The sequence below is a fragment of the Paramisgurnus dabryanus genome, chromosome 15, assembly GCF_030506205.2.
Source record: "Paramisgurnus dabryanus chromosome 15, PD_genome_1.1, whole genome shotgun sequence".
NCBI classification, from domain to species: domain Eukaryota; kingdom Metazoa; phylum Chordata; class Actinopteri; order Cypriniformes; family Cobitidae; genus Paramisgurnus; species Paramisgurnus dabryanus.
The window spans coordinates 11,029,088-11,050,097 of NC_133351.1; the positions used below are offsets into that span (position 1 = coordinate 11,029,088).

Genomic DNA, 21,010 nt, shown 5'->3' on the forward strand with positions numbered 1-21,010 from the left:
CATATGCTTAATGGGCACCTATTAAGCAAAATCCACTTTTGCAAGGTGTTTGCAGTGTGTGTTGGAACACAAGCACCATACAATGAAAAAAATACACCCGCCCAACAACATGCAACAAATACACAACATGCTGTATTGATTCTCTTGCTAATGTGATGTCACACTGATATAGCTCCACCTACGGCCACTGACTGACAGTCCTGACTCCTGCATTACCATAGTTTACGCCCTCAGCGAATTGTACGCTGTAATATATTATTTGTGGGGTATTTGGAGCTAAAACTTTACTTTCTGGGCACATATGAAACTTATATTGCATTTTGTAAAAATTGGCATAATAGGTGACCCTTTGTTTTCTTTAAGACAACTTGTACTATACAGTTCCAAAAGACAGTTTTTCTTGCTGTAGACTATGAACTCCACTTTAAGTTCTGTGTGGTGTAAAGAAAGTCGAGTAGTGAATGTGAGAAGATTGACAGGCGGCTGATGGCAGAGAGAGCGATGATTGAGCTAACTGCCGCATGGTGTAATAGGACTGCACTGGGACTTCTCTGAATAAAAATGGAGATGTCATGCCTACTCTCACCTCTAATAAGATCAGCCGTGATATTAAAACTCCTCCGCAGCTGAAGGAGACGGAGGTGCTCGGGTGCTTAAGGGGTTTTTAGACTGATCAAGTCAAGCCAACACTTATTGCCAAAAACTTAAGAGCACCATATCTGCCATCTCAGTTACTGCTTGTGAATATTGACAGATATGTTTTACCTTCATATCACCATATTTGACTCGTTCTAGAAGCTGGACGTTTTTACAGTAAGTCAAATAATATTATATGTCCACTCAACAGTGAACATGAAACTGTTAGTCGATGTGACATCAAAGTTCTTTTGAATGTGCTGCTACTGGTAGTTAGTATTAATGGGGTTACCTTGGAATTGATCCAAAATCGTACAAATGATGTCACTGGGACAGTACTTTTTAGAACGGTCTGTACCATTATGGTAAAGATATCTCTAAGGTACCAGTATGTACCTCTAAGGTACGATTGTGTACCTTTGAGGTACCAATATGAACATTTTAGGCACAACAGTGTACTTTTTAAAAAGGTTCTGCCCCAGTGACAACTTTTTTACCTTCTTGTACCTTTTTCCGAGAGTGTACTCACTATGGCTGCATCCCAATACTTTACACTTTTGTATTCACTGTGGCAATAATTTGTTGTTGTTAGGACATACAGTTTGAATTAAATGGGGACTTTAGGCTACTCCATCCTCAGGACTTTGATGTAAATGACCTATATGATGGGTTTACTTGTTCACTTGTGAAATGAATAACAGCACTTACAGCAGCGGGTCTGCACAATCCTCTTTCTTTGCAATGCCTGCAGTGCATTATGATTAAACCACAAAACATTCAGGGCTGAACTGTAGTTGCACAAACTGTTCAGGTTAGATTGAAATGAAAATACACTTTTTCCTATTGTTAGGGACTTTTTGTGAACTTCACCTTGGATTAACCTTCTTGCATTCTATTGACCTGGAACAAGGGAACCCTGTTCGGGTGTTACCGTAGCATTTATGTCCCTGTTACTTTTGAGTTTGCTGATGTCTACATTTTAATTTGCTCTGGGTTTTATGTTTTGTCTTATTTATGACCAAGCACATTTTTCTGTCTATTTCAATAAATGGATATTTTGGACTGGAGAGAGTTTTGAGTTTGTCTTATGAATAAAGTAAAAATGGAAATCAGACAATATTTTGCCATTTGAATGATTGAAGGAAGTGTTCCCCTTGTCTTTTTAAATCTCTTTTTTGAATGATTTAAACTTTTTCTGCTTTCAAATGAAGAGTTTGGTTTCAAAACGCAAGAAATAAATTTTGACACATTTCGTTAAAAATGCGTTTTCTATACCAAGCAGTGACAAGATGAAAAAGTCAGATTTTGAAAAACTCAAATTTTCAGTTACAAACTTTCACATAGCATCTTTAGGTTATAAAAACATTAAAAATTCAAATCCATAATTGATTTCAAAGATTTATTATATAAACTGATTATTTTTTCCATAAAATGGCATTAATAAAACACTTTCTTTGTCATATTAGCAACACTTTCATTGCTGCTGTTATTCTTGGGACATCATCGCTGAACTTTTTTGACAGCAGGCTGTAAAATGTTTTGGTCCTGCTTGATTTCCGCTGGCTTCGAGTAAAATAATGGAAAGTTTTTCATAAGATCCCCTGGGGTCAATGTGTTAGCATGACAGAAACTTGATGCTGTCTGGAAAACAAGCAACAGAACCGATTGCCTCTCGCGTAAATTATTAGATTTTGAAGGCTTACTTTTCTTTCCCACCACAGAAAACCACCACAGGTTTATCAATGCCATCAAAGTATTCATTTGTTTTTGTTTGTTTGTTGATCACGAAGTACAAAGTAGATGAGGAAAACTAGGATTCTGTGTGTATTCAACGCGCCGCCATTAATGTTTACAATCCATGGAATGAAGCGCTGTGATTTGTTAAGCGGATTTATTGCATTCTGCAGAGAAGGAAGAGAGGCGTTTATTGTGTTTTGGGAAAAAAGATGACAGAATGATACAGCAGATATTGGATTTTGCGTCAAATTAAGAATTTACTTTTTAAAGGAACAGTATGTAAGAAATTTATAACAATTAATCATAAAATGGCCCTGATATGTCACTAGACATTAAGAAATCATTTTCATTTCAAATACTTATGTCACTGACAACAGTGGTCTGGCCAGGATATTGTCATTTAAAAAGTGGAGTTGCAGCCCTCAACTGATGTTTATGTTGTCATTTTGTGTATTGGCCACCAGTTGGGTGATTGCAGTACCAGTTTTAGCCACAAGTTTTGTTATTGCAATACCAGTTTTAGCCACAATCCTACATACTGTTCCTTTAATACCGACCTGATACAATACGGATTTTGGCGGTAACTCTTTTTTTTCTTAAATGGCATTTATCGCGATTTGGAACCAACCTCTTCAAATATTTTTGTCATCATTACATTGAATTATTTCTAATGTGTATTAACCACCTAGCTAAGATATTGGTATCAGTCATTTAATACTGTACTACTTTTAAATGAATACTAATACATCTACTTTTAATTCATCATGATTTATTTTTTTCAATTCATATTTATTCAAGACAATTTTGAATTGTTGCAAAGCAGCTTTACAGTTAACAAATTTCAGTGCAGAGTAGAAACATAAGGAAAAAACATATACGGAAAATATACGGAATTCATGGGGTTATGACCCTTTTAGTAATTTTCTTATCAAAAGCTGTGCTTTTCAAGTTTACAATGTATGTTTTTTTTTCTCTTGTACTCTCTCTTTATCTCAAAATCAACAATTCTTTATGTGCACCCCTAAATAATGCTCAAAACTAGCTAGTATAGTGGTAAGAAAGGTATAAATAGGAAGGAAATATATAGTATATGAAATAAACCCAAAAACAATATATTAATTGTCTATAATGTATATACATATATTCAGTATGTTTATATCTCTCTTCCTTTCTCTCTCCGAAAAGGTGCATTCCAGAGGCCCACCTTGGCAGCTAGAGGAGAGGTCGGCCTCCGTCACCATGACAGTGTTGCCACGGGACGTGGCTTCCCTGGCTGTGCCCGGCCTTATCCTCTGTTTCATCACGCTTCCATTTCCAGCTATACTGTCCCAGAGGCCTCCTGTCCCCACAGAGCCCACCCCCAGCACCGCCCCCCACACAAGGCCGGAGTGTACCCGTTTAGAGCACCCCGTCATTTCTATTCAAGGTGAATACTGATTAGTCTCGCAGGGCATACACTCTCACTCCTGTGAATATTAAAGCAGTATGTTTGTATAATTTTAGTCTCTTTTGGGATCGGGTGTCATACGCTTGTTGTGGAAGCCACTTTGAAACTCTAAATGACGAGTAGCTTGTAGCTTGGAAAGATTAAGTAGTGGCGATGCTTGTAATGTTGTGGGTTTATTTGGAAATTTTCTATAATATTAACATTTGATTGCAGACTATGAGCTCAGTTTGAGACATTTGTGAGATTTCATTTTGTCAGGAGAAACAGAAGACTTCAACAAAAGTTTCATTTTGATCTTCTTTGAATCTCATTGATGTCTATGAGTAATAACAAATAAAAGAGGACAGTTTTGAAATGCGTGTTTGAAAATTGGAAAAGTGGCTTGTTTTTTTTAAAAAGCTATAGGACTTTGTTCCCAAACTTTTGGTCCATTGGGCACTTATTTCGACAAAACACGTGATGCACATGGTTCTTAAGACACACCAAATACATATTTTGAAAACATGAGCAACACACATGACACTCCGAACACATTTTGAATTAGCGCCCCTCGGAAAAGCAGTCACGAGCCACCACTGCGTGATAGTATGATGAAGATGGCAAGCTTTGATGGACATGGTGCAGAAGAGATAAACGTCTTTCAGCTTTTCGAGATTTCTATCCTTCTGCATTCTAGCACACAACAAAAACAACATGCAGGCATTGATATCACTTAAAAAAATGTAACGCAGCCAAAGAACAAAATGTTTTTATACTGAGGACAGATACAGGTTTATAGTTGACTATTACAGTGGCCATTGGGTGGTGACAGTTTGTATTTGTTTGATTCTCTGAAGGGCATGAGAAAGATTGCAGAATGATGCCTTGAGGGGTGAAAAAGGAAATGGTTGAGCGGAGGTCTCTGTATTATATATTAAACCTGCCTGGACATTAGACAGCTATTGCTCATATAGACATCGCCTACGGCCAGCTCCTTTTATTGCTACTAAAAATTTGGGTTGCATTTTGATTTTTCATTTTGTATTTGATGGTAGTGGCAGGATTTTTTTAGGATTCTTTCAAGTGTTTTGAAATAGTGCTAGAATTACAAACGCCCTTGTTCACCAAGATAGAAAACACTACAATTTGCGAAACAAGCAGTACATTATCAAGCTGGATAAGCTATCTTTGTTCTGCACTTTCACTTGCAAGGTGACTATTTTCCCTTTGTACTTTTGGTTGTGGTGTCCTATTTTCATCCGTCATTTTAGCTCCTCTAAACACAGGCACTGTGGCATTACTTTCATGATAAGAACCGTTGAACAATTGGCTTTGAATTGTAAGCATGCACACCTTTTATGTTTACTCAATGGTATGGAAGACCCAAAGTACACCAATTCATTTCTTTATGTTAACGCAGTGATATGGTAGCCTTGAAACCAGGTGCTGGCTGAACTTGAGATTAGGTACTTTGATAGCTTTTTTTTAGTTTAGGCACTTTTTCACAGCTACTCGGTTGAGTCTCCTGAGGCGTATTGGGGGCCCCGGTCTCTGATCTCTGACAAGGTCTGTAGCTTCACAAATGCCTTTGAATCTTTTTAAAGCTAAACCATGGAAATTTCCTTTTTTCAGATAGTTGCATGGTCACCTTGGTGTCTCTTCAACTCTTCCGGATATAATGGTAGTGAATGTCTAATAACCATAAAAAGTGCTCTAAAGGTTTTGATATGAAGAATTGTTCAGTCTTCCAGAAAATTGTGATTATGTGATCGCATGATTTAACGGAAAATCAGCCAAAGTCCACATATTTATGCGGGGGACGCATTTTTTCAAATACGCTGCACTTTCACAGCATAAATTTCAGATTTCAGTGCGCAAAATATGCAAAATATATATTTCATAATCCCCGCATTTTCATAGCAAAAATTACTTACCTTAGCAGAAAGTTAAATTGTTTTTGCATTTACCTCACACAAGCGCAGCTATGTCCCCTGTTGTCATGGGAACGTTATGAAGTGATGTGATTATGTGACGTGAACATCATTAAAAAGCTGTAAAACTGAAAAGTTTTTGCAAGTTCCCGCAGTTTTTGCAAGTTCCCGCAATTTCATCGCATAAAATTGCATAAATATCCCGCCTAGCATTTTTTAAGAAAACGTGCCCCAAGATCAAGGATTTTTGCCCACAACAATCACAAAAAACTTGACCTGTTTTTTTTTTCAGGAAAATAATGGTGTACATTCACTTTAAAATGGCTAGGTTGTTTTTGACCCATAATTGGTACATTTTGGACAAAACACATGCTGGGTAAAAAATGACCCAATGTTGGGTTGTTGTTATGCAACCATGGCGTATAGTAACCCAGCAGTTGGGTTAAAACAACCCAGCATTGGGTCAATTTAAACCCAGTTGTGTGTTAAGTTCAATATTTACCCATTATGGGTCAAAAATAACCCAGCCATTTTCAGAGTGTTTAGGATATTTATACACCAAAAAAATCTGGGTTGTTTCAATCCTTGACTCTAAAATGTTGGGTTGTTTTAACCCATAGGTGGCATAAATATGGACAAACCCAACTGTTTGGTTATAACAACCCTATGCTGGGTTGTTGTTACTCAATAATGAGTTATAAACCCAACAAATAGATTTATTTATAACCAAACTTTGGGTTTGACCATATTTGACCCATCTATGGGTTAAAACAACCCATTATTTTAGAGTGTAGGTTTATTTAACCCAACAGCTAGGTTTGTTCTTATTTACCCCAACCATTGGTTTAAATATACACTGTAAAAATACTTTACTGCCTTAAAATTTTTTGTTAAATCAACTCAGATTTACATGTCATGTCAACAGAGATGAGTTAAATATAGTTAACAACATAAAATATAGTTGAGAAAAGTCAACTTAATTTTATAAGTTAAAACAACTCACCTGTAGTTATAACAACTCATCTCTAGTCAAGATATGTTGAAATGACTTGTAAATCTGAGTTGATTTAACAAAAACTTTTGAATGAATTTTAGTATAAATATAAAAAAACAATGCTTACTTCCATCACATTTAGTCAAGAATGTGTATTTATTTTAATTTTTTTTCCTTTTTTTTAGTTAATGGCCCATGCCAAGTCTCTTGCACGAAAAACATAATGTATTTGCATTTTAGTTTTCATGGCTTTTCCATCCTCTCTCTCTGACCCCAAGATTGCTTTTTGCCGCTTTCCCTTCGAGTCGTCTTTGCATGTAAAATGAGAAACAGTGTTGACAGTTTATGGCAGCTTTTCTATAAGGTCCAATATAGTTTGGTGCAGTTCCATCCTTCAGTCACAACCTGTTTGCAACGCCCGCATTCGATTTTGGCAGGTTTATAAAACAGTCCCTAACAGTTAAGGTCAAACAAAAATGATCAGGGATCTTTCTTTATATCTTACTCTTTTCACTGCATGCCAGACTGAAAAATCTTTATTGTTTCAGAATAACCTATAGTCTGTATGCAATTTCCTTCAGATTGCCTCAGCACGACTTGGCAGGCAAAATGGTTGAAAACCAAACTGGTATCATTGATGTGTAGATGCGGATGGTCAGCTTGTGCAAATTTCTGCAAACACGAGATGCTTTTTACAACTTATGTGTTTTTTTGGACTACATTTAAAAATGCAATTTTTTTTCAACCCAGCCTTGGGTCAAAAAGGGAAAAGCCCAGCCGATGGGTTAAATTAACCCAGAAAATGTTGCATTTTGGTTGAAACAACCCAGCGCCTGGGACTGGGCTCGTCCTTTTTGACCCAGTGCTGGGTATTAGAGTTTAAACATTAACATATTTCCAAATATTGAGAATTTCATGATGTGGCTACCACTATGGCTACAAAGATGTTTTTTGTTAGTAATACCATATTAAATGCACCTTGATTCTTATTCTATGTAGTGAAAATCCATATGTTTTCCTCACTGGTTACGTGACAATCGCATCTAAAATTCCAACATATCTGTAAGCCAACAATTGCAATACCATGCCGACATTACAAGGAATTTCAGATCAGTATAGATATATCTGGAGACATTGTGTGGATAGATTTGTGTGTCGCTTTAAGAGTAAATCTGCACCATCACACCTGCATTCCAAGCCTATCTACAGTACATGGATATCAATATATCACCTCCATAACACATTGTGCTAAGCTGAGAAAATCCATGGCTCTGAAAGCATTGGAGCACAGAGTCATATTTACCTGATGCTGCTGAATAAAACTTCAATAGTAACGGTCTTTTATTAACATATAGATATTGAAAACAGCATTTTTTTAAAACTAATTTTGGGTATTGTGTGTCCTTGGATGCCCAATGCCAAGAACTAATGCAAAGTCTTAACCTGTTAAACTAGAATTACAGTAATCTGTCCCAAGAGGAGTGGTGCCACGAAGCTATTGTCTACCCTCCATTCACCCCACTCTTTGTAATTTGCTCGAAATTGTTTGTCTCGTCTGTAGAAACCAATGTGTTCAGAAACCAATCTCTTGGGTAATAATGCTGTTGTTTAACCACTGGGCCTATTTAAAGGGACCTTGGGGAAAATAGTTTCTTTACCTTGGTCCCTTCTGCTGTCTCGCCAAAACTAATTGGTCTGTAACATCAGAGCTACCGATGTCTGAATGTTCTTGTCATGTTGTTGGACCTTGTCCCCACTGAGGCAAAACGTAGTGCATGCGGTAGCTGTTAACTTTGCTTCGAGTGAGTCTAAGTTGTCTAACCTTGGTGTCCGCAAGGTTTACTTTGCTGACTGTGAATGAAATAGAATTTGGTAAGTGGTTTGAACAGATAGCAGCGGTCCTCGTGCAGGGCTCCGTCATCTCTGCACTTTTCCTTGCCCTTTCCCATCCATTGCAGACACTGACGTGCTACGCTTGAATGGAAGTTTGAAATTGCCAGCGCGCTGAATGTTTCTCTGATTGGCTTTGTGTGAAAGGTGTTCTTTCAGACCTTTGCCAGGCTGAACCGGCCCTAGATTTATGGCCTTATCCCCCAAATGCCCTTAACCGAGTTCATCCGCTCCTGTTGTGCCGTGGCATTTCTTGCGGCGAGCTCATTGTCTTCCTATTTCTATAATCGGAGTGCAGTCCGGGTAAGAGGATTTAAATTTCTGTGGCACTCTCCACTCATGCGGCGACCACCAGTTCCCTAGGGACACAACAGCATGGAAATCACACAGCAGGCGTGGGGAAGGAGACCAGAAGACTAAACAAAAGCAAATTCAGACCGGTCTCAGATAAGCCGCGTTCTGCATTTTCTGATAAGATTCTTGGAGCTCCGTTGAAAGATGGGCCAGGCTTTTAAGCCGAGATATGAAAATAACATGAGGAGATGAAGCTGGCTCTCGTGTTTTTTTAGATGTCTTCCTCTGTGCTTTGTGGACCTGATTTATCAATAGGTGACATTACTTCTGCAGGGTGTCACTTCATTTCCATGGTCATCTATTTTTACTTTTTGACTTTGAGAAATACTTCAGTAAAAGATGATACAAGTTTTTTCCAAAGATGACATGTTTATACCACATACTGGTACCGCATACAAATAATGGCCAGTGCTACCTGACCACATCCTAACCTTTTGAATGTAGTATTATGTGATTAAACTAATGTGTGCATCTCTACACAGGGTTCCCACGAGTCCTTGAAAGTTTTTGAATCTGGGGAAAAAAAATCAAGGCCTTGGGAAGTTTTAGAAAAAATATACATACAGATACAGGTCATGGAAAGGGCTTGAATCTATTTTATGCAAGAAGTTTTCTGGGGAAAAAATCCATATTATTCCTGGTGTAGTGTAGGATAATAATAGCATACAAATTCTAGCCTTTTAAGCACATGTGCTAAACTGTTCGCTTTAAATGCTTATATTTTCTGTATGCGAATGTTGATTCATACCAAAATGCTTTTTTGCATAGTTGTTTTTGACACATGAAAACGTCTCGGGTTACGTATGAAACTGTTGTTCCCTGAGAAGGGAACGAGACGCTGCGTCTTCCTTGCCATATTCCTGCGTCCCTGTAACGCCGTCTTTGGCAATATTTGAGATAGCGATATACTTCCTGGCTCCCTCGGCCCCCATGTCTTTGTCGTTATGCCTCTCCATTGGTTGAATTTGATATACACATTCAGACGCACTTATATGGAGCGATATACACTTACCCCGGAGGCGTCCCCAAAGTGTCACCGCGGTGAGGCAGCGCGAATTCCCTCGAAAGGGAACTGTAACAATGTCTCTTAAAAGGTAACACGATAACCTGGAACCTGGAAAGTCCTTGAAAGGTCCTTGAATTTGAAGTTAACTAAGGTGTGGGAACCCTGGTAGTCTACAGTAACAGAGTTAATGACTAAGAAGACAAATATTGGGAAAATGTTACAAAAAGTGGGTGAATGTCTTATCATTTCCTTCCAAACGTCCACAGATTTCATAATTGAAACGCCTGCGATATAAAAAGTTTGTTGAATATCTCAATTGGTAGACCATGGCATTAGCAGCACAAAATGTGTGGGTTTGATCTTCAGGGAATATGCATAAAATAGCAAAATGTAGTGTTTGCATCTTCAAAATGCATACATGTAAATACATAGGTTTAGATTTGGATAGATTTGATTGTGATTTAAACTAACTTTATTGCATTTTAAACCTAGCCTTATAATCAAATTTTCCAAAAATGTGAAAAATGTATTTAGGGAACTGCTGTGTTACATAAAAGTTACTCATATGATTTGGAGTTTAACAGTGGCAATATTTTTAATACCTCGATCACAGCCAATACCACCCATTTTGTCTTTCTCTCTGAGTGAAGCAGTCATTTCTAAATCTGTCAGGGTGAAAAAACAATGGTGATTATGATTTATGTCCTATGAAGCATTTAAGATGCAGACTGTTGTTGAACCTGCTCTTGTTCTTGGAATCCGGTGGCTCACGCATTAATCTTTTCCGATGTGTGTTTGGAGAGGAAACGCAATAACCGTCCATCAGCTCTCTTCTGGACCGGTCCCCATTTTTAGTTTTTTTATGTATATGGATTGCTGGGCAGCAGACATTGCTTGATGATGTGTGGAAGCTGTCCATGCATATAAATCAAACCCACTGAGGCTTACACGTCCACCAGAAAGGTTACGTAGGCGAGTATGTATATGTGTATGGGATTTAGTAGGTAAAGCTTTGTAACCCATACAATACAACTGTTTGTTTGCATATGCAAAGATCAGCATTTTCTAGCTTTTCTTGACTTTTAACTTTGCTTAATATAAACAAACTCTTGTGTTTAACATTGGTCTGTTTCTCATGCCTGTACCTTATGCATGTGGTGTGATCAAGTAACGCAGTCCTGCAACCTTCAGAATCACGGCTCTGCTATGTTTGTGCATTTTTGTTTATGATTCATTCACAAACCCTCATCTAGGCAGCTTGATAGGTGCAATATCACAGTTCCCACTGGAAGAATGGCTTACCTTGAAATGCATGCAATGCTGCAGCTTTCTTTAGAAAGAGAGCCAACCACACAATAATGAGTGGTTATATTGGCGCTGTCATTTATAATGTAATATTCATATGAAGCTATTTTGGCTAATGAGTGATTAGTCATATGGCATTTAATTCAGTTCAAATTTATTTCAATGCAAATCAGCTTTACAGAAGAAACAATGTAGAACATACATAAAGCAGACAAATCATAAAGTCAGAACCAATTTAAGAGCTGCCATCTGAAGTCTTTGCATGAGCTGGCATCATCTTACATGTTTGTTAGATGCTGGATCCGGACTGGATCACTGTTACCTCAGGATGGACAGTTAGAAGATGCATTGTGTTTGCTTGACTGGAAGTGCCAGGAAGACAGTTAGGTGCAACACTGTCAGAACCAAAGGATGTAGAGCGCTTTCACACTGGCACTGTCAGAAAAAATTGTCAAAATATGTACCCTAGCTGTCACTGGGCAGTTCGCTTTTAAAAAGTACAAATCAGCAACTAAAGAGTTCATATTAGCACATTTGGTTGGTAGCTGTGGACTCTTGTAGATAAATTTGTTTCTGTACATGTTGGTTATTACTAAATGTATACATATCTGTACCTAATAGTACATACTAGGACTGATTTAAAGGGTACTGCCCCAGCTGGGGTGGGGGTGCGCGGGGCAAAAACTAACATGGGGTTACAAGGACTGTTTATATTGTTGCACAAGATTGAGCAATTTTGGTTTTCCGGTATTTTTTCACACTGCAATAACCAATCACGTGCAAATTATTGGAAATGTATAATGTTTTTCCAAAGCGTTTTTGATGAACGAGCGTTTTGGTGGCATGTAAATCAATTTTTTCATCATATGTTTTTTTTTTGGGTTTCTAAGTTGGATGTGTAAGATACCAGATCCAATGCTATGTCATATTAATCAGTGTCTTGTTGACTAAAACATAGCATTGTTTTGAAATATGTCTGCAGCAACTTTTTTTGGTGGGCTTGAAAATATTTTGACCCAGCGGGGTTAATTGTAACCCTGTGTTACAACTAACCCCTCAGCACTTACGGTATGAGTAATTATTGGTGCTGTTTTAGGCTACACACGAATGATTGCTGGCTGCCAATAAAATAAATGTGCCTGTCTTATCAAAAATCGTGTGACAAATTTATTTTTGTTAATATCTTTAATATTGATTGAATAAGGTCACATCAAAGATTGAAACCATAATGAAATGAATGGCTAAAATCAGACTTTGATGCTCATTATCTCAGAATTTGATTTTGAAACTGTAGTATGGTTATAACAGACTGGGTCACATATAAAAAAAGTTATGTAATAATTGTGCTGCTTTTCTCACATATTTAGACATTTGTAACCATTTATAATTTAATTATTGTTAGAAAAGGGCTGAATGAATGAATACAGTGTGGATCCCGTTCTATTATAGGCAGATATATAAACAATATCCATTTCAAGTAAATAGACAAAATAGTATTGAAATATTTGTAAGTGTAACAACTTACCCCCTGCCTGTTACAATTAACCCCACCTATGGGGTAAGTTGTAACGTTTGCACTTCTGTCACGTTTGTTATATTTGTCCAAGAATGGTAAGTACTATAAAAAACTTCAAATGTTCATTTGTAGCAGAGATGTGTGTGTTGCTTGTGTAAAAATATAACTAATTAAACTAAATTATTTTTTGAATGATTGAGCCCAAAACAAAAAGTGTTAGGTTGTGCCCCACTGTCCACATTATTATTATGATTATTATTTTTTTTTTTTGACAATTTTTTCTGACAAAGCTCTACATCCTTTAGTGGATTTTGCTATGCTATGAACATACCAAAACCTACGAGTTTTGCAATTTTTAAGAGCGAGATGGATTGTAGTGCAATTGAAGATCTGTTAAGATTTAAGGCTCAAGAATTAAAATAAATAGAAGTGCTAATGGATAGCAATGACATGGATTAATTAAAACTTTATTTTAAAGAAGTCTGTTAAATGTATTGCTAATTAGATTTCATTTTAGATGTAACTGGATTAAATGAAATGTAATAAATCTCATTTAATTATGTAAATTCTCTTTTAATTATGTAAATTATGTAATATTTCTGTTAATAATTTGGGTCATTGTGCGTTAGCTGACAAAGTAGGTTGTTAATGCTTCTATAGGTTTATAGTGTGTGAGCTTACAGTATATAGATATGATGAATAAACATGAACACTTCCTTCTCATCCTTTCTTGTCCTCATTAATCACTTTCTGTCAGGCTGCTTTTATCATTACTAAACAATGTACTATGTCGACTAAAATAGATTAATCCTAAGGGTGTATTGTAACTTGTGAATGAGGTAGGTCTATAGTGCAGATTGGCCTAGTGTGGTTTTTCTATAAAGAACAGCTGAGCGATAGGAACATAATGTACAGTCTCAATCCCTCGACCACAAAACCAGTCATAAGGGTCAATTTTTTGAAATTATGTAATCTGAAAGCTGAATAAGATTTCCATTAATGTATGGTTTGTTAGGATAGGATAATATTTGGCTGAGATGCAACTATTTGAAAATCTAGAATCTGAGGATGTAAAAAATAAAAATAATGAGAAAATCGCCTTAAAAGATGTTCAAATGAAGTCCTTTGTAACACATATTACTAATGATAAATACATTTTATATTTATGGTAGAACATTTACAAAATATCTTCAAGAAATATGATCACAATAGGCTTTATGCCCAGCTGCACTACTTCCTAAACTTCAGCCAGCTCCTTGTTTTGTGTCTGCTATTATTGGACAAACTGATTAATCCAGGTGTGTCTGAATATTGTTGTTGTGATAACTGAGGTTAGGCACACCTGGATTAATCAGTTTGTTTGTGACTACTGAGGTCAGGCACACCTGGATAAATCAGTTTGTCCAATAATGGCAGACAGGAAACAAGGAGCTGGCTAAAGTTCAGGAAGTAGTGCAGCTGGGCATAAAGCCTATTAAAGGAATATTCAATTTTCTTAAAAGAAAAATCCAGATAATTTACTCACCACCATGTCATCCAAAATGTTGATGTCTTTCTTTGTTCAGTCGAGAAGAAATTATGTTTTTTGAGGATTTTTCTCATTTTAATGGACTTTAATAGAGCCCAACATTTAATACTTAACTCAACACTTAACAGTTTTTTTCAACGGAGTTTCAAAGGACTCTAAATGATCCCAAACGAGGCATAAGGGTCTTATCTAGCAAAACGATTGTCATTTTTGACTATAAAAATAACAAATATACACTTTTAAAGCACAACTTCTCGTTTAAATCCGGTCGTGATGCGCCAACGTGACCCCACGCAATACGTCATGACGTCAAGAGGTCACAGAGGACGAACGCGAAACTCCGCCCCAGTGTTTACAAATGTGTCTTTGTGTCAGTTTATTGTTTACAATGGTCGGCAAATGTGCGTTTTATATATGTAACACGTGACCTCCCTACGTCACTACGCATTTACGCTCGACGAAAAGTTGTGGTTTAAAAGAGCATTTTTTTTCTTGTCAAAAATGACAATCGTTTTGCTAGATAAGACCCTAATGCCTCGTTTGGGATCATTTATAGTCCTTTGAAACTCCGTTGAAAAAAACTGTTAAGTGTTGATTTAAGTGTTAATTGTTGGTGTCCATTAAAGTCCATTAATATGAGAAAAATCCTGCAATGTTTTCCTCAAAAAACATAAATTCTTCTCGACTGAACAAAGAAAGACATCAACATTTTGGATGACATGGTGGTGAGTAAATTATCTGGATTTTTCTTTTAAGAAAATGGAATATTCCTTTAATATCAATTCAACTGCAGTTGGTTTGTTTTGATTTAAACCTTCATAACTTAAAACATACAGCTAAGTAACACCATAAAACAAAAGAATAACATGATTACATATGGGAGTAATAATAAACATGTTTTGACAAAATTTTTACAAACGATGTTATCTCTTTCTGCAACGAAACTCTTCATATATTGATTTAATAGTTGAGCTTTTTCTGTTACCCAGATATTAACTTGTAAATGATGTGCAAACTCCACATGAGATTTGATTTCCCATGTGAATTGGGAAAAATTGTTTTGGATGACCCTAGCATCTGGATGACACTACAGTGTATCTCCAAGATTCATGACTGTATGAAGTGGTATTTATGAACGTCTTGTTAGTGGAAACCAGTGTCACTTTGGTATTGACCTGTGCACTAAGAAGTCCACAGCTGTGTTTGTGTGCCTTTGTGTGCACCTGTAGGCAACGAATAACAGAAATGTTCTCATAGGACTTTGAGGAATGAGTGTAACCCAAGACCCTTTTTAGTCATCTCTGTTCTTAGGAAATTAAATCTGAGCTATCTGACATGTAATATAATCATTATTTAAAAACTAAATTATGTAATATAATAAAAGAATTTCGCAATGTTAGACAGACGACATATTTGAAACTGCTGAGAGATTTTATTCAGTATGAAGAGATAACAAATCTCTTTTATTGGTTTCCTCTTACAGTGAAATCCCATTTACTAAGCTACATTAAGGTCACCGGCAGATCAAGTGTTTTTTATTTTTACATAATACCCTTTTCTGTCTCATGTAATTCCCACTTCAATAGGCCCAGTGGGTGCTGTGAATATCTGGCAGGACAAATTGTTTTGATTTCTGAAACGTTGTATTTAACAGCGCTTTTATGTTCGGAGATTCCTCTGTAAGCTGAGTTTTGACTAAGTGTCATGTTGAATTAGGATCAGCATCTCTGTAGAGAACCAGTAAGCTTAGTGCCTTACTGCTTTCCTGTTTTTGGGAACCCTCGGCAAGAACTTATATTTTCTAGGTTTAGTGATCATGGTTGATCTCTTCTATAAATCATTTAATTATATAAACCTTTGAAGTTTTATAATCACTTGATGATTATACTATGAGTCGGTTATTATACTGTATAATGTTCAGTATACCACTAATGTTTCTGTCTTTTTTTTCTCCAGCTTTTAATCCATTGATCTCCACTTTCTCCCACCCTGGCGTAAGGGACTACTCCCAGCTCACACTGGATCTCACAAGAAATGAACTTATAGTGGGAGCAAGGTAAAAACCTACTGTATGGATTTATCTATGAACATGATAATTTTTTTAACAGTGTATTGTGTATTTTGAGTCCATGCTGTCATTTAAGCAAAAGTACAGTAGGATAACAAATACTTTTCATTTCAAATATTATAGTGATATACTTGTAATTACATTTTTGCATTAGATTAAAACAGTGCACGTTCAGTAACTCACTGTGTGTTTGTTGCTCTTCAGGCTTATTGACATATTAGGAAGCACTTTCAATATTGTGTCTCCAGTGGTTTAGATGATCTAGTCATCTTCTGCAATCTCTTTATTTCTCTTCAGAAACTACCTCTTCAGATTGAGTCTAAGCAACATTTCATTAATCCAGGTAAGAAGCTATGTTTACTAGGGGTCACAATGCTGCAACTATGGAAAAGTTTTCATCCACTGATCTGAATTGATGTTTTTTCACTATGTTGACCATATTGATTGGATGACTTAAATGCTTGGAATAAGTTACGTAGCAAATCTAAGTTATGCATGTGCATGAAGTTGTCAACAAACTTCAGTTTTATTTTAAAAAAATATCTTGAAATGGATGAGTTGGACTGGATAGTGAAGGAAAGCGGCCAACAAGTGTCCAGCATACTTGGAACTATTTCAATACTGTTTATAAAACATCCCAGGTGGCACCACGTGTTGTTTCTTGAGTGAATGCCCAGAGTTTGCAAAGCTGTAACACAGACATATTGTGAAAAAAGCTAAAATTTAAGTTTTTTTCTCAGCTTTTACTTGTCTAATTCCCCATTTCATTTGGTTTTACCATTAAAGAGCTCAGATGCAAACGCCACCTCAGAAACGGCATAATGATAATGAGCGAATGCTCTCGGCACAGATTATACAGTACGTTCATCAAATGCTTACTCTTTAAATCAACTTAATCTTAGCATCAAGCCATTCGGAAATGATGGTTTGTTTGCAAAATCTGCAACGATTGTGCATCAGTGTCCTCAAGTGCACAGAAGAAGAATAGGATGGAGTTTTTTATACAGTTAGAAGAAAGTTTACCCAATATATTATATCTTGATCAAATTTTTGAGCCTTTTGCCTTTATTCAGAAAGCACAGTGACTGGAAAAATATACTGTAGGGTTGGAATTGGAAAACAAACCTGGGACACTTTCAAACTTTGGTCTCTTTGGATTACTTGCACCATAAAGGGACACTCCACATTTTGTTAAAAATGCTCATTTTACAGCTCCCCTAGAGTTAAACATTTGATTTTTACCATTTTGGAATCCATTCAGCTGATCTCCGGGTCTGGCGCTACCACTTAGCATAGCTTAGCACAATCCATTGAATCTGATTAGACCATTAGCATCGCGCTAAAAACCCCCAAAGAGTTTCGATATTTTTCCTATTTAAAACTTGACTCTTCTGTAGTTACATCGTGTACTAAGAACGACAGAAAATTAAAAGTTCTGATTTTCTTGGCAGATATGGTTAGGAACTATACTCTCATTCTGGCGTAACAATCAAGGACTTTGCTGCTGTACCATGGCTGCAGCAGGCGATGCTAATGGTCCAATCAGATTCAATGGATTGTGCTAAGCTATGCTAAAAGTGGTAGCACCAGACCCGGAGATCAGCTCAATGGATTCCAAAACTGTAAGAATCAAATGTTTAACTCTAGGGGTGCTGGAACATGAGTATATTTCCAAAAAAAGTGGAGTGACTCTTTAATAAAATACAACCTGAATGTGGCAGCCACATGGATCACAGCGCCCCCTAATGTGTGGTTCAGTTTCTTTATTTTACTTGTGAAATTTGCAATGTTTCTAGCTTAATCTTTACTGATTTTGCAACTATTTACTATGTCTTGTACAAAGACGCTTTTACCCACTTAGAGGGTTTTGCATCAAAATACCAACACCAATGAATTGACTAAGGTCACATTTGTGAAAAAAGGCATTTCGGTGAAATTAAATTATTGATGCTAATTTACAAGAAAACATGTCAGACTCACTTGTAGGGTTTTGCATCTGAACACTTCAATTGTAGTTAACTTAAATAATGAGTAGACGCCTCTTGTGTTACGCTGTCTTTGTAACCTTGTCTGGGGTTTTCCATAAGGCCTTGGGCTATTTGGAGTGCTGGCTTATGGTTATTGATACTGACATGCTCCTAAAATCATCTTGAAAGGATTTATAAGAGGAGCAAGTTGGAAAAGTATACAGTTTTTACTTCGACTTGGCACACAACTTCATTCGGCTCTTAGAAGGTCAGCAGGACTGTCTAATATAAGGTCTAAATAAAGCTATGAAAGGAGACATTGGCTGCTTATCCACCTGTTGCATCCATCAATGTCATTCGCATACAGTCTCACTGTATCACTATGTCTGATAGAAGTGTTAGATGTCTATTGAATGCTCTCACTCGCAGACCACTCGTAATGTTTTATGCATTAAATGGCTTCAGGTGAAGGCTGAATAAAAATTACCAGAGTGTCAGAATGTTTTATTGTTTCAGCCTTTCTCACCTTAGATCACAAAACACTAGTAGCGGCATAGCAAAATGGTACTTAAAAGTGACTTATTGAGTGCTTCATTCACATATTCCCTTGTCGACATTCATTGTTTTGTTTCAGTGGCGTTACTAAATTTGTGGCAGTTTGCGCTGCCGTCCCAGTAGAGAAGGTTAGGTGCAATTTCATTTTGTTCCATCTCACCTCCGTCTGTGTTACTCTCTTTCGCTCTCCTGGGTGATCCCATACCGGGAATAAACAAGACCCATTTTTATTCATTTGGAGTAACTGGAGCATCACATGTGGAGGTAGGGCCTAAACTGATAAGCAGCACCATGGCCGCCTTTGAAGGAAAGTATTTAGTTTGATGAACTAGGCAGGTTTAAGCGTCAGGTCAAAGGAACTCCAGAGAATTCTTAAGAATATAGCTGTTGGCAGAATTGGATGGATGGATGGGTACCCAGACAGGAGATTACTCTGAGCCGGATCTGCACCGAAGTCAGCAGCTCCGGTGCAGGTCTGGATTGGAGTCATGTGCTGTCTGAATGGATGGATATATAGATAGACAGATCAGATCAGGGAATATTTTTCATCATATTCATCTCGCTCTTTGTGCCTTTGTCCTCACTTTGTTCCACCAGCATGCCACCTCTCACCATCTTCTTTGTCCTACTCTTTACACTATTAATGCTTCCCTATATCTTTCTGCCAGACGTGTAATGGTACTGTGAGAAAGCCAGCTCATCTCAGAAATGTATGTCTCTGTGCCAAACATGCAGGCGTTGGCTGGAGCTCAGACGAGTCTTTTTAACTTCACCCGAGCAGAATGGGGTAGATTCTGTAAAAAGAGCTGATTCCTATCCTTTGAAGGCCTGCCTGAGTTATTCACTGTGATAACCTTTGGGTGCGCACCTGCTGTCCTTATTTCCTTGAAAGTGTGAATATGGGAAAGTTGCCATGGCCTTTAGTGTGGGACAGGATGTATTGTAACTCAGCACATCAACACTGTCAAATTGGTGTCACCCTTAGGTTCTTTGGAGATGCTTGCTAAAGATTTTGCTTATAATAAAGCGATATTAAATTAAAAGGGCCACCAAAACTATGGGCTCTATCATACACCCGGTGCAATGCACGACGCAATTAAGTGTCTTTTGCTAGTTTCAACACGGCGTAATAAGCATTTTCACGTTTAGCGTCACGTTGTTTAAATAGCAAATGCATTTGTGCCCAATTTTGTGCCCATGTGCGTTCTGGTCTGAAAACGAGGTGTGTTCAGGCGCATTGTTGGCACGTTGCTATTTTGAGGCAACTAAAATAGACTACGCCATTGACCAACTAAAACCTGGTCTAAAGTCCATCAGCGTGTTAGAAATATGCACCTATAAACGGGACGACAACGTGCGTTTGCTTATCACACACATGGATGCACAGCAGCACAAAAACGCATTTAAATACGAAAAATGTAAGGATTAAAATGTAAACAATTATTATTGAGCAGAGGCGGACACTACTTAAGTATTTTTACTAATTACTTAAAGGAAATTTTTAAGTATTTGTATTTTAACAATGTTTTTCTTTGGATAAATACATTTCATATTATAAGCATATTATCATAATTTTTACTCAACTACATTTTATAATTTCAAGTTTTTGGTTTATATTTAATATTGAAGTACATTAAACATCTAGTATTTTTAAGTAATGCTTAAAAAAAAACATGGCGCCATCCGAGTGCTGAAACGGCTCTCCGAACATTTGTAAATTCTTTATCTCCTGTTTGTTACAAATAAAGTATTTTTAGAGTACAAACCTTTTCTTGCATATTTGCAAATTATTTTATAAGATTACCGTGATTATGTAGGATATCAATACATTTGCAGCAATTAAAAGCCTGCTATTTTTACTTCCATGACTGAAAGAAAATGGCTTTTAAAGGTTTGAATCCAAAAATTTTTTTTTTATACCAATAAAAACAACAAAATTTTTAACATCAATCTTAAACTGGGGGTCTTCTTCCTACGCTTAGTTTTTCAGTTTACAAATTCTGCTTTCTAAATATGGATTAGGCATGGCGCCAGGCGCAACTTGCTTTTAAAGGGGATCAGAGCTGAGACTCTCATTGGTTTATTGCACATTACGCC

General features: G+C 36.9%; 2 protein-coding genes across 5 annotated transcripts in view; both read left to right on the top strand.

Moving 5' to 3' along the window:
* The window catches only part of hspbap1 (hspb associated protein 1), a 464,289-nt gene that overhangs the window by 244,995 nt on the left and 198,284 nt on the right, over nt 1–21,010 (top strand). The gene's annotated exons all lie outside the window — the stretch shown is intronic.
* sema5ba (sema domain, seven thrombospondin repeats (type 1 and type 1-like), transmembrane domain (TM) and short cytoplasmic domain, (semaphorin) 5Ba) overlaps nt 1–21,010 on the top strand; it is a 199,692-nt gene that overhangs the window by 83,193 nt on the left and 95,489 nt on the right. For all 4 annotated transcript variants that reach the window (XM_065251983.2, XM_065251986.2, XM_065251985.2 and 1 more), the window contains 3 exons: nt 3,559–3,799; nt 16,280–16,379; nt 16,689–16,734. In XM_065251983.2, the coding sequence (XP_065108055.1) occupies nt 3,613–3,799; nt 16,280–16,379; nt 16,689–16,734 (333 nt within the window). In that variant the 5' untranslated portion in view covers nt 3,559–3,612. The remainder of the gene's footprint in view (nt 1–3,558; nt 3,800–16,279; nt 16,380–16,688; nt 16,735–21,010) is intronic.